This window comes from Bacillus rossius, chromosome 15 (assembly GCF_032445375.1).
Source record: "Bacillus rossius redtenbacheri isolate Brsri chromosome 15, Brsri_v3, whole genome shotgun sequence".
NCBI lineage: Eukaryota > Metazoa > Arthropoda > Insecta > Phasmatodea > Bacillidae > Bacillus > Bacillus rossius.
This window is the reverse complement of record NC_086342.1, coordinates 5887932-5901255: the sequence shown is the minus strand read 5'-3', so window position 1 is coordinate 5901255 and position 13324 is coordinate 5887932. Positions and strand designations below refer to the sequence as shown.

The 13324-nt window shown below is 38.0% G+C and overlaps 1 protein-coding gene and 1 long non-coding RNA gene across 7 annotated transcripts in view; one reads left to right on the top strand and one right to left on the bottom strand.

Moving 5' to 3' along the window:
• The first annotated feature begins 4445 nt into the window (after window positions 1-4445).
• On the top strand, window positions 4446-9177 carry LOC134539197 (uncharacterized). Its single transcript, XR_010076278.1, has 3 exons — window positions 4446-4578; window positions 6621-6790; window positions 8829-9177. It is a non-coding gene; the product is annotated as an uncharacterized LOC134539197 (long non-coding RNA).
• LOC134539196 (poly(ADP-ribose) glycohydrolase) overlaps window positions 9050-13324 on the bottom strand; it is a 25088-nt gene continuing 20813 nt past the window's right edge. For 5 of the 6 annotated variants that reach the window (XM_063380971.1, XM_063380975.1, XM_063380972.1 and 2 more), the window contains 2 exons: window positions 12513-12692; window positions 9050-11989 (listed from right to left, as the gene is read on the bottom strand). In XM_063380971.1, coding sequence (XP_063237041.1) covers window positions 11700-11989; window positions 12513-12692 — 470 coding nt within the window. In that variant the 3' untranslated portion in view covers window positions 9050-11699. The remainder of the gene's footprint in view (window positions 11990-12512; window positions 12693-13324) is intronic. The other variant, XM_063380976.1, reaches the window with a different exon arrangement.

Sequence of the window (13324 nt, the reverse complement as noted above, 5' to 3'; positions counted from 1 at the left end):
CAATGGCAGAAGCCGCAATAAGGTATAATTATTTGCATTTTAGCATGACACGAAATGAACCCGCGAATTTTTCAGGTCTATAGTTATAAATCTATTTCTAAAGTTTTTGGTTTAAGGCCTAGTATTTTTAAGCGCACTGCAATAGTTAGTATAAACTAACATTTCCCCTTGACATGTAATTTTTTTAAGGTCAAATCACTACCGTACATTAAAAAATTATTTTTCACGTCCCCCAGTTTATTTTGCCCTTCGATTGTTTCTCTCACCTCAAATTCTCCCGCCCCTGAAGAACTGGGCCTCCGGGAAGTTGCCTGGTGGGCCCGTGTGTGGGTCTACGCATGGGCGTCGCAAGGTTATATATATTTTTTTGGGGGGGGGGGGGGGGGGAGGGACTTCAATTGATTTAGTTGTTGAGGAATATCCATCCCCTGGAAAAAAAAAAAATAGCGGGTGGCCCTGGGGTCCTCCCCCGGGAAAATTTGGGGTTTGAAGTTGCAGAAAGGTGGTTTTTAGGCATTTTTCTAAAAAAATATTTTCAGAGAACAAATTTGTAAAAACACAGTTAACATATCTGTATTCGGTATCGGACCTTATTTTGATTTTACACGAAGATCGAATTAAAAAGTGCTCACATCACCACGATTGGACTAAATGCACCATGCGCAACATATGGGTTATATCACAGAAATCATATTTTTTAATATAACTACGAAACTAAATATATTATTGGAGGGGACGAAATTGAAGACTTTTATTATTGGGGGGGACGTGTCCCCCTTGCCCCCCCCCCCCCCTACCCGGTTGCGACGCCCATGGTCTACATCGGGGCCGGCAGAGCGCCGGGCAGTCGCTGATTCGACCCCCGGCCCGTGCAAGCGGCCGCGGGAAACCCGCCCGTCGTCGCCGGGAGGAAGACAAAAGGGAAGCCTACTTTTCACAGACGAGAGAGCCAAACGATCGATCGTGCATCTTCGGGGGTTTTTTTTTTTTTTTGTTCATTGTAAATGTGTTGATAAAACGATACTAACGGTAAATTAGGTTAGGTTAGCTACATTATAAATACTTTAAAACATAGTGGAAGGTTGATTTGGTTAGGATAGCTACATTAAAGATACGAAAAAAATAAATAAATAAAAAATAAGCGAGCATGAACTTCGGAGAACTTCGGGTTTTGGCTCTCTCGTAAGTATGTGAAAAGAAGGCTTCCCAAGACAAAACAACAAGCAACAAGATGGCGTCCGAAGCGCATCGCGGCCTCGAGACACCGGCGGGACATCCCAAGGTCCGTCGGAGACTTGGCGTGCATGTGTTCTGGCGCAAAGACAGTCCGAGCGACTCGATCTTGTCGAACAAACAGCTATGACTAGGGACCGGAAAAATTCGCGGGTTCACTGACCTGTAGTTTTTTTTTAGTTTAATTATTCACAATCATATAAATAAGACATGGCCTGTCCCCCCAATGGGGAGGATCAGGTTCACAGACACTATACATAACAGTATTCACCGGCTCGTGAGCCCTTTAATACAAAACATAACACTAAATAATAACAATAAAAACATAAGGAGAACACAGAAATTACATACACAGAAAGAAAATAGTCAGGAAAAACATTTTTGAATTAAAACCTGACAAACTAGAATAACCAAATACAGTAACATAAACAAATAAAACAATAGTACATTTAACTTAAATAGTACAATAAAATAATATTACATAAAATTCACTCCAAGGAAACAGTACATCAATTTTACATTATAGTGGTACATATGCTGGCGATGAAGAAGTACAGGTGAGTCGTAGTGGAAAGTTCAAGTACATGGTGAGTGATCCTGCCAAGGATCCACAGGTAGCAGGTGGAGTTGACCACAGTCTCATGGCGGCTGGAGCTGTCGGTAGTGCATGAGGGTGCGGTGATGTGTGGCCTGGCCTTCTTCATCCACGCCGAGAGCTCGAACCTGTAGGATGAACTCCATAGTTATACGTACTCTCGGTCAAATGTCACCCACCCATTGGCTGCTGTCTTGTGAGACGCCCCAACGTAGCAGCCTGTGATTCGATAAAGCTTTGGTTGGGTGTTTATCATTGGCCCAGAGTCATCCAGGTTAATTTGTGAACCAATAGCAGAGGCAGCACTGAGGTGTAACTATTTGTATTTTAGCCTATCGCGAAATGATTTCGCGAATTTTTCCGGTCGCTAGCTATGACGCCTAATTAATGAATTATGTTCCCCCCTCCCTTCTTTTTCGAAGCTTGCGTGGTAGACCTACCAAATTACTCATGATGTAAGATATACTAGTTTAACCTCGGCAAGTGCTGAAAACATTAATATAATATACATATTAAATTGTTTTGTCGTTAAAAATTTTCTTTTTCTTTTCAATTTAACCTTTCCCTGACTATTTTATTTAAAATTAGGTATTTACCTATTTGTCAATTCTCTGAAAGTTGTAAAGACAATCCAGCCTCCACTTGTTCTCTTTCCTTTATTTATGTCTTATGCCATTTTCATAGAGGTTATGACTATGGACTTAAAAATCATATGGAAAAAAAATAAAGGTGCTTTTCACAGTCTGGGCATTTGACCATGACGTTCCCCCCTCAAGTTAAAATAAATATGCAATTTCCATAAATTTTCCAGGATGTAAAGTAAGTTTCCTACCTTTCCATATATATTACAAAATTGATTATTTTAAATAGTCCAACCGATGTTAGCTGTTACTGTATATTAAGATAGATAATGGAGGCATCTAACCCTGCCTTCAGCTCTACTGTGCAACCGCCATGAACTGGAGATATCCATCAACTGTGTCAAGGGCTTATCGGAGACGGGGTAAATATCGTCCCCAGGCAACAGCATCCACACATTCGCACATTAAAACGAACATTTAAGTGCCTAGCACAAGGAATTTTTGTAATTATATACCCCCACCACATATTTTGTAATTGCTGCAGACTTACTTTGAGGGTTCAACAAAACCATTTTTTAGAAACGGTCAAATCTCGATATTACTAATAAAAAAAACTTACTGGACATTAAAAAATATTGGTCGGGTATAAACTTACAAAAATATGTTTAAGTCGCCACAAAGCTGTTATATCCCCTGGATATCGTATGGGGATTGCATTCTCAAAGCAAGAACCGCCGAAGAGACGGGGCTTATAAAGCAGAAGTAAAGTGTCTGCAACCGGCGTTATTATCGCATTGCATCGTGAAGCGACAAATAACTTTGGTCGGCGACCCAAGTGTCCATCCGTTACTTTTTTTCCTGGTATTCTTTCTCTTCGCGACATATTTTTTACTACAGCATCATTTACATACTCTTCTGCGTCGTGTGATAGGATAGGTGATTTTCGTTTTGAATGCTCTTTTGCAAGTCCCGTATTGAAATGGCTCAGGTATACCGTTAAGTACATTCCAGCCACAAATTATACTTCACTGACCGATCATAACCTTCTTGGCACCAGTTCGCGCAAGAGAGCCGTTCAGGTGGTAACAGTCTTTCCAAATTTCAGGGAATGCTGATTTTTGCCAGGTGGAATCCATTTTCACTTGGCCTGAACACACCCGTGAACAGTTCGAAACTTGGGTCACGCGATGTCCAATTGTTCGACATCTATCTCCTCTTATGAAAACTGGATGTTACGTCTTCGGAGTCATGTTGTCCGTCGTTTTATGATGAAGTGTTTCTGAAATATCCAAATTGCAATGAAGGTAAGGTTTCACATAAAAAAAAAAATTGGTTGTCTGTAAAGTCGGTTTACGGACCTTAGTTTAACGTGACAACGTCATAACAAAACATTTATAAAATGATTGCATACTTTTATGAATAAAATTGAATCATTTTTATTGAAATTATCACTATTTTGTATGGATACAAAGAAGGAGTGAAATGAAATCTACAATTTAATTGATAAATTTACTTTCATTTGCACTCATTAATTCAAATATGTTTATTACTTTAACGAAGGGATTATTTTAACTATAACTTTTATACATGTTTGCTATTTAACTTCTTCCAATCTGTGTTATTCTGTTAAGGATAGGACGATGATAGGAAAAGTAGGAAACTAATGGGAGTGTTTCAAGTTTAATGTGCCTCGAAAAAGTCAAACCGATGGTTGTTCCAATCGAGTGGAAGAGAGATAGATGCGGCGCAAGCGTACAATGAGCGTAACGGGTCAATGTGCGTTACGGGACACTTTTTCGTGCGTGCAGCCGGCGTTCGTCGATTTATTAGACGTTGTCACGTCAAAAACACAGCGCTGAGATGACGCCGCGAGCAGAACAGCGTGTGTGACGTGACGTAATGCGCCCCGTGTCGGACGCGCGAGGCGTGAGCGAACTCTTGGAGCAGCTCTTCATCGGCATGCCGCCCGCGTGTCCGCCGGCGAGGCCACGGGTGGTTCGCGGAGTCTTCTGGATCCCACCCCCTCCTCCGACCCTCCAACCCCCCCGAGGCCACAGCTCGGTCCGCTATATAACACCCGCGGCGGAGGCTGTGCTACAGATCCACGCTCCACTCCACTCCGAGAGGCATCCAGGTGTCGCCGACAACCCAACCGCCATGTACAAACTGGTGAGAAACGCTGTGATTATTTCTTTCATGTAAATGGAACAGGAATATCCACGTAAAATTCTGACGTTTACTGTATCACTACTAGAGAACGGAAAAATTCGCGGATTCATTTAGTGGTATGTTGAATTTCAAATAATCATACCATTGTGCTGCTTCTGGGCTTTTGGTTCACTATTAACATGTAGGACTCTTGGCCATTTAGAGACCGTCAGTCAAAGAAGTATCCAATCACAAGTTACCCACTTGAGGCACCTCAAAAGTCAGCACCCAACTAACAGGCGCCGTTTGCCTAAGTAGGCAGAGGATCATGGAGTCTATCCTGAAGGTCATTGAACTCGCGAATTTTTCCAGTCTCTAATGACTACAAAATAGTTTCGGCAGTAATACTGGGTTTGGATTCTTAACCGGTATTTTATACTTTGTGTTGTCCCAGTACCTCCGATAGTTAAAAAGTTTCTGTTAAGTCCAATTATTGAATCTCCGAATTTTCTTAAGAGATACTCAGCCATTATCTAGAGAAAATGTATTTCACATACGCAAAAAATAACCATACACATGCTTTGTATGAAGTTGCAATATCTTTGTTGAAGTATTACAAACTATTTTTCTTGGACACTGGTTTACAAAGGAATATTTTGTTAAAGTACAGGAATTTTTAATTTTTATTCGTGCGTGCAAACTAACGACCGATGGCGCCCAGACTAGCGAAATTCTGTTTGTTTTATGGTACTAAGATTAACTCCACACACTCGCGCGTAGATAATTCTGTGTCCTTCGTCCATTGGATGATGCCACATTTTTTTTCTTCCGGCCAGATTGCTTGTGATTGGGTCATTTGAATTTTGTAATGGTGCTACTGGTTTCTGGCCCTCCGTAACGTGTCCAAACTACCTCTAGAAGTACTACTTCACAAAGCTTCTACGTACTCCGAAAAATGCCACTGGATCATTAACCGCCGATTCGTGACACCTGTTAACTGGAATGCTTGTGATGCGATACTTCTTTTGTTCAAAGTTTTTCATTGGCTTAGAGTACTTAAGATCTTAAGATAAACTGTGGTACAATTACTGAAGCAACAATAAGTGAAACTTTTTTTTTCGATTCTAGCATATCGCGAAATGAATCCTGCAAATCTTTCTGGTCTTTCTAACTATGAACAAATGAAGACGCAGTTAAAGGTGATCATGGAAATGCATTCTAGCCTATCTTAAGTTATAACCAGAGACCGGAATAGTTCGCGAATTGATTTATCGATACTGTAGAATCCAAATTAGTTTACCTTTTTTGCTGCTTCAGTGATTGTGCCACAGTTTATTTGAAGGACTCTGAGCCAATGACAAACCCTAAAGAGAAGTATCGAATCAAAAGCACCCCGGTTAACAGGTGTCACGAGTCAGTAGCCAATGGGCAGGTGTAGTTTGCCCGAGTGGATAGATGATCGTGGAGTCTATCCTAGAGGTCAACGCAAAAGTAAATATTTCCGTCCCTAGAAATAATGCATAGAAACCATAAAATTTTGCGGTATATTTAAATACCAAGCTGAATATCGGACTTGCAGGAAGGCTAAATGTTCATTGGCTGCACATTGTTTTAGACACAAATATACCATTTTACTCGAGGCCATATACAAAAGGTGGCACACTAAAAAAGAGCTGCTTGCTCGCCATCGGTTAGAGGTTTTTTTGAGTAGAGTCAAACTAACGATCATCCATTCACGTATGAATTTGTAACTTACAGGTATTGTTTTAAGAGCAGTTTAATGGTTAAATATCATGGAATTTGGAATGGTGAGGAGACGTCACACTCTGATATAGTTAGTCAAATTTTTTTTTATCTTACCGTCGCCATATTGAAACGCCCAAAACATGGCGAGAAAGGTGCTTGGCGACGTGAGATGATGGTTAGTAATTATAAATTTTAATTCCCGTCGCTGAGCAAAGTCACTTCCATGAAATACAGTCATTTATAAAGCCACTCGGAACACTGTACGTTCCCAGGAGGTTCCTCCACAACACGTGGGAAATGTTGGCTTATTGTTGCAGCTGCTGCTGGTCGTCGCAATGCTGGCACTCCTGGCGAGCGCCGCGGCTTTCCCCATGCCGCAACCGCAACCGCAACCACAGCCGCAGCCGCAGCCGCAGCCACAGTTCCTGTACACATACCCCTACTACTCGGGCCTCACGTATGGCTACCCGTACTACTACTGAACAAGGTAACGGCTGCACTTGACGAGTCCTCAGGTACTGTTGCAGGGCACCACGCCGTATACTTTTTCATGATCCTTGTTAGTAGTTCTTCTGTGAAGAATACAGAACATTAATGGGGATAAATGAACAAATTAAATTCCATTAGCATCTAATTTAAAGTACTGACCAATACCTTTCGATTTGCATCGAGTGTTCATGATTTCATATAATAAAACCTTCAAAGACTTTAATGTCTCATATTTCACCAGAATTTGATCGTAAGCATTAATATAAGTTAGAATGGAGGAAGGGAAATTAATCAAACTAATTTCTATCTGGGGCAAGAACTCATCATGGTCCCCTCTTTTATTTTTTTGAGTGCTTTCAAGGAACTATACCAAATCTTTAATGCCTGAAAATTATATTTAAAAAAAAAAATAGTCATTTTCAACCTCCTTTTAACACGAGGAACAGAACTCACCCAGCTTCAGCGTATTCTTAAATGATTTTGTAATCAGACACCACTCTGATTATCTTGAGCAGTTTTCACATAATGTAAGTTTTCTTCTACAGCTCTGCACACCGAGTATGTGCCCGGGTAGATGACAAAGGACATTTACTACAAGCGAAAAGTCTTAAACTTACCCGGGAATCGATTCCGAGAATAAAGATAATTATAAAAATTAATTTTTTCCCTTAAAAATAAATTGATTTTCAAATAGTAAACATCTGATTTTATTTACAAATATATTTTCTACTTATGCCTCAGTACGAGAGTTCAATTACTATGGAACCATAACACACAAACAACTGCAAATAATTGCTGGAGAAATTTCAGCTTAGTTAAATATGCACTTTTTCAGAGTTGTGCCTTTTTTATATTATATTTTTAATGCCTCCTTAGTTTTCATGTTTTTTTTTTTTTTTTAATTTGCAAAAAGCATTTAAACTTGTTTCACTTAAATTGATGTTTAGAATTCATTTTCAACCATGCTGAAGACTTATGAAAGTTGGAGTTGTACCTTATCTCCTGCTAAAAGGCTGCACAATGTGTAAGCACTTTTAGTAAGTTATAAACGACTTAGCCAACTGTTTTCCCAGAATGTTCGCCAAGTAGCATCTATAATTTATTTGTAAACATCATAGCTCTCACTATACCATATGAAAATTAAACAGTAGATGAAGATAAATGTGTAAACATGTAGCAATATAAACCAGTATATACGTATTAACTTTTGTAAATACTAAGGGACATACCAAATGTTACTTTATGATAGTGTAACTACCCAGGAATATATCTGGTCAACTACAATAGTCATCGTAGAAAAGTAATTTCAAATTTTCAAACATAAGAAAATTGGCATTACAATGATTATAATATATATTCCCCTTCTTGGTTCCCAACAGGCTTAGTAGCGCTTGATTACCTCAAGGGACGTGGTTCAAAATTTTGTCTCAGGAAACATTTTTAAAAATAACATAATAGGTAATAATTAAAATTATGTTAAATCAATTTATAAGATTTTTTTGTAGTAAGGTAGTAGGTATTTACTGACAGATGTCATTTAACCAAAAACAAAAACGTATACAAACATGTACATAAGAGCTACAAAAAGTGTCTTAAAATGCTTCAGGTCAATATTTTAGTAATTCCGTAGAAGTATAACTTCTAACATGTTTGGAAACTTAGTAGTATGTATTAACTGTTTAGTGAATTTTAACAAGACAGACAGTATTTTCATTAAATTCTTTGGTAAAAAAAATCAGGGGTTTGGTGTTTTTTATTGAAGTCTTTTTCGCTTTTAACATAGCAGTTTCTAATAGCATCTACAATATATACTTTTTTGTTATAAACTGTCATAAAAATTATTTGTTCCCTCCAACATTTGTGGATATCTGTGTAATATTGTGGCTGTATAGGCATAATCTATGTAAATCACAAGCAACCTACCTATGTTTATTTGCTCATGAAATGTACTATGCAGAAATGTACAACAGGCAATGTGAAACATTTGGTGTACCACCAATGCAAGTTACTTAATGTACGTGTTTGTTTGTTTACAGACTTTGGCTTCCAATCATTCTTGGTACCTACACATGATTCCATCCACACAAGTAACCTGTTTCATGAAGAATTTTTTTCTTTATACTAATTCTAACCATGAATTGTCCAATTCAAGCGAAGATGCGTTAACATTTATGTAATATTTAATACAAAATAAATAAATAATCAATACCCAAAGGGATTATTATGAATTAAGTTCTGTGTGAAATAAATATAAACATTTTTCAATATAAAACATTTATTGTCTAAAATTATATTTACAAGTACATTAAGTTTTAAGCTGATTCAATTCAAACACAGCACCTATAGTTTCATTTTCATAACAAATATAACAGCATTTTTCCCGCCCACTTTTAAATCTGGTACAGTATGAAACAATTTTGATACTTACTTTACATAAGATTGAGAGCTAATGACACAAATATGGAGTAGGGTATTTGTGATAAAATTACTATATATTTACACATTTCATTGAAGTATAAGTTTAGAGTTTTATAAACTTTTGTCATAAGCAAATTAACAATGGCTTGTATACTTTCAGACATAGTATGTTTTTGTTTAGACAAAGTACTATGCGTATGTACTGTACATCTGTGTTTGCAACCTCTTAGTTCCGAATATTAATAACATGACATCTTTACTTTTACAAGAAAATTAATTTCACAACGAATCTTTAATTAAAATAATTATTGTAATAAAAAAAATACTGGCTTCATATTTTAGTAGTTTATATGTGCCTTGCAGCTCATATATTTCCAACAAACCAATGCATTGCCACATGAAAACCTAATTTATAACATGTAAAACCTTTGAATCATATTTCGGTCAGCTCAGAGCACCGGTAACAAAAAATCTAAACATGGAAAATTGATAATTTTTGGTGGTGAAAACTGAAAAGATAAAAACACTGATGAGAATAGAATAGACTGGCTGTTGATAGCAATGGGAATTAAATAACTCTCGAGAATAACAGATGAGGAACAGGCATAAAGGGGAAGTCAAGACTGTGAATAAATATGTATGCCACAAGGGAGCGAGGGGGGGGGGGGGGGAACAAGTGTAGAAGACGCTCATTCCATACGTACAAACTCTAATTGAAAATGTTAGATAAAGTTAAGATAAGGCAGAGTAAAAAAATTGATGCAAACAGAACAGACACTTACAGAATGTGTGGGTATTGTACTTTCTGAAGTTAATATTTTCTGAAACAAAAACTTAAGACTTCTTACAATTACAGACAAACCCATCAACACTTTAATATGTATGCAAAAACAGGTTATTTATTATGATGGTAATTCTGTATTTGGGACAGGAAAAAAGAGGGGAATTAGTCAACTGTCACATTCAGACAAAACACTGAAGTATACAAGGGTGCTACTGTGTATTTCAGAAAGAGGTTCAGCATTTTACAAGTCTAAAACCACACTCTATTTAAGGTTGAAGCAGCCAACCTAATGCAAGGGCAACTATAACAGCCTGTGCACAAAACCTTCTGATCAACACTGCATAAAACAATTAAAATCTTAAGCACCAGTACATATTACCATTCACTTTATTAGACATAAATATATTACTTAAATTTTTTTAAGAAGAACTAAAGATCAGCGATTGAGATTGATCCTACATTTGATACTGTCTTATATTCAAGTAAATCTGGTAAAATGGAGGAATGTCCTATATCTTGGATTTTTTTTTATATCCGTTTGTAAATAAATTACAGATAAAATATTAAAAATTTAAACTTACTGTGGCCTACAGAAATCACTATCAGGTATTCTCATGTGAATCTTCACATTTGTAACAAACCCATAAAACATTGGAATCCTAACATTTGCTTATGAAAATATAATTTTTCTTTGTGTTGTCATTTTTTTGCATGAATAAAGTTAATTACTTAAAAAATTCAAAAGGTAGCACTCTGCTTGCTTTTCTGAATGCTCTACGTATTTATTAACATGTATATATGGGGCCCAATTGGTTAACCACTTAATCAGTTCAAACATTATAAATGTTAAACCATTATTTATTTTCTTCAATCCTGTATTTCATTCCATAAATATATTACAGCTTTGCTGAGAACAATATTCGCAATTTGATTAGACTTTGCAAAATTTATAACACTTTGATTTGATATTCGCTTTGCATGAAAAAATTACATTCACACTGGCCCATTATGAAGAAATACATATAAAAACAAAAACCCAAATGGAGAAGTGTGTTTTTGCTTAAACCAAGGGTGGACAGTTTTCTCTCATGAGAATGACATTTTCTTCATAGAAGACGGCACAGCAGAAAACCTCCTCATGATCCGACAGGTGTGACACAGTAAAAGTTGATATGTTTTTTTAGGTATAACAGTTCAACTACCCAAAAAGCTGCTATGATAAATACAGTAGGTTGTGAGGTGTTAGAATCAACATGAATGAGGCTTGCACGTATTTAATTTAAAGTTTTTTTTTCCTAAGCAGACCTCATTTTTCCTGGGGATCGATAGCAAAGTAAAAACTTTAAGTTTGAGTTTCCTAATAAAATATTCATCTAATAAGATAAGGTAACTAATTTTAACAGGACTGTTTTGCAATTTTAATTAATAATAAAAAATAAAAAAGAAGTCGTATGAAAGCAAAAGCACAATAAAAACTACTGCTCTTACTAATTAATTATATAAAATTTAAGGCGTGCATTTATTTTGGTCGAAAGCTTACACATAGTCTAAAAATCTAGTCAACACAATAATTTCGAAAGATCTCACGAATCCACTCGGGACCAGTACGCGACAAACTCAAAAGTCTGGCCTCTGGCAAGATAAAATTTTCATCACAGACTTGGAGAGTAACTGCACGTGTCTGCGGCAGGCGGGGCTCTCGGCGCTACTTGGGGCGGAAGTAGTCCACTATAGTGGTCTGCGCCTTCTTGTCGCAGTCGTCCAGGAAGGAGAGCAGCCGGCCCTCTTGCCCCCGCCTCTCCTTCCTCCCTGCGCGCTTGCTCTCGGGCGTGTTCCCCTCCTCCGCTGTCCCCCCTCCGGCCGCCACCGCCTCGTCCTGCACGAACACGCTCAGCGCCTCAAGGTCGTCCGTGCTTAGGAGCTTCTGCCGGGGCCACGGCTTGCCCTGGGACGGGCTCGAGCGCTTCGAAGCCTCGCAGCTGGGGCTCTGTGCGACTGCCAAGACACGGCAAGACCTCGTCACTCGTGGATTACCACGCAATACGTTCAATAAATTCTGCTCTTTCTAAAAAAAGTAATTTTTAACACATCATATTAAACACACATTTTTTACTTGTTATGTACATCTACGTAACACACACACAAAAAAATTAAGACTTATTAATGTCAAGATCTGTTGGTGCGAATCCATCTCACTTCGAGGGACTGGAGGACTTTTCACAAGAAGAGTATATGTTATTTTTGTAACAATAGAATTTTTGAGTTGGTGAAGTTTAGTTGTATACTAGTTAATTATTTTTTATAGTCTTATAAATACAAACCGGCTAAGTTCATAGTCCCTTCATATTTTTATTTGCATTTAAATATGGTTTGACTGTAATCTCACACACACATTTAGTACAATGCCCAAATGGCAAGAGCTTCCTTGTAAAAATAACACGGTAAATAACACTTGACATTTGTTGGCATTAAAGGAGCAGGTACTATGTGACAACAGGCACAAACTCTTCAAGCTTACCTGTCCTGACCGCATGCCCGGGCTTCGCGGAGCCGCTCGGGGATCTTCGCGCTTGCGCGCTCCCGGCTGCGGACGCGCGGCGCGCGACGGTCTTGCGCAGGTACGGGTAGAGGTTCTGCAGCATCTCTCCGTCGCCTCTGCTCCGCTCGTGGTACTGCACCAGCATCTTCCACAGCTCGCCTGCAGGCACACACGCGCCTCACGCCTCGCGCACACAGCCTTCCAGGCACGTCGCAACATCTTCCATCGGCGCGCATCAATCACAGCTCTTTTGAACACCGTAAAACGAGGTGAACAGGATCAAAAGTTTGTAACATATCTTGAAGTATAATTAGCAGAAAAAAAATATACACCGTTCCAATAGTTCTAATGTTAAGTCCTAATACATACTTATATGTACAAATATTTTCTGCAATATTATGTTTCAAACGTTTCATCCTATAAACCACTCTGATACTCTGATACTATTCACCCCGTTTTATGGTATAGAATTTGACTTCGCCCAGTAAATTTGCCATTTTATTTGAAGCTTCGAATCTGATGCAAATCTTGGCGACTGATGTGAAGCTTTAAAATACTGGACGCCTAAGAATCAATGCTTTTCAGTAAGGAGCCCCAATTTTTAAATTTTGAAACTGTGCTATTTAATCTCACAAGCACAGATAAGCACAACTAAAGAGAAGAGTTGTCTGGTTGGTGTGATCAGACACATTAATCCGAGGAAACCTATTTACATTATCAATTTTTACATTTTTAAGCAATTTTCACATTTTTTGTTTTGAAAAATTTCAAACTAACACCAATTTACGTTA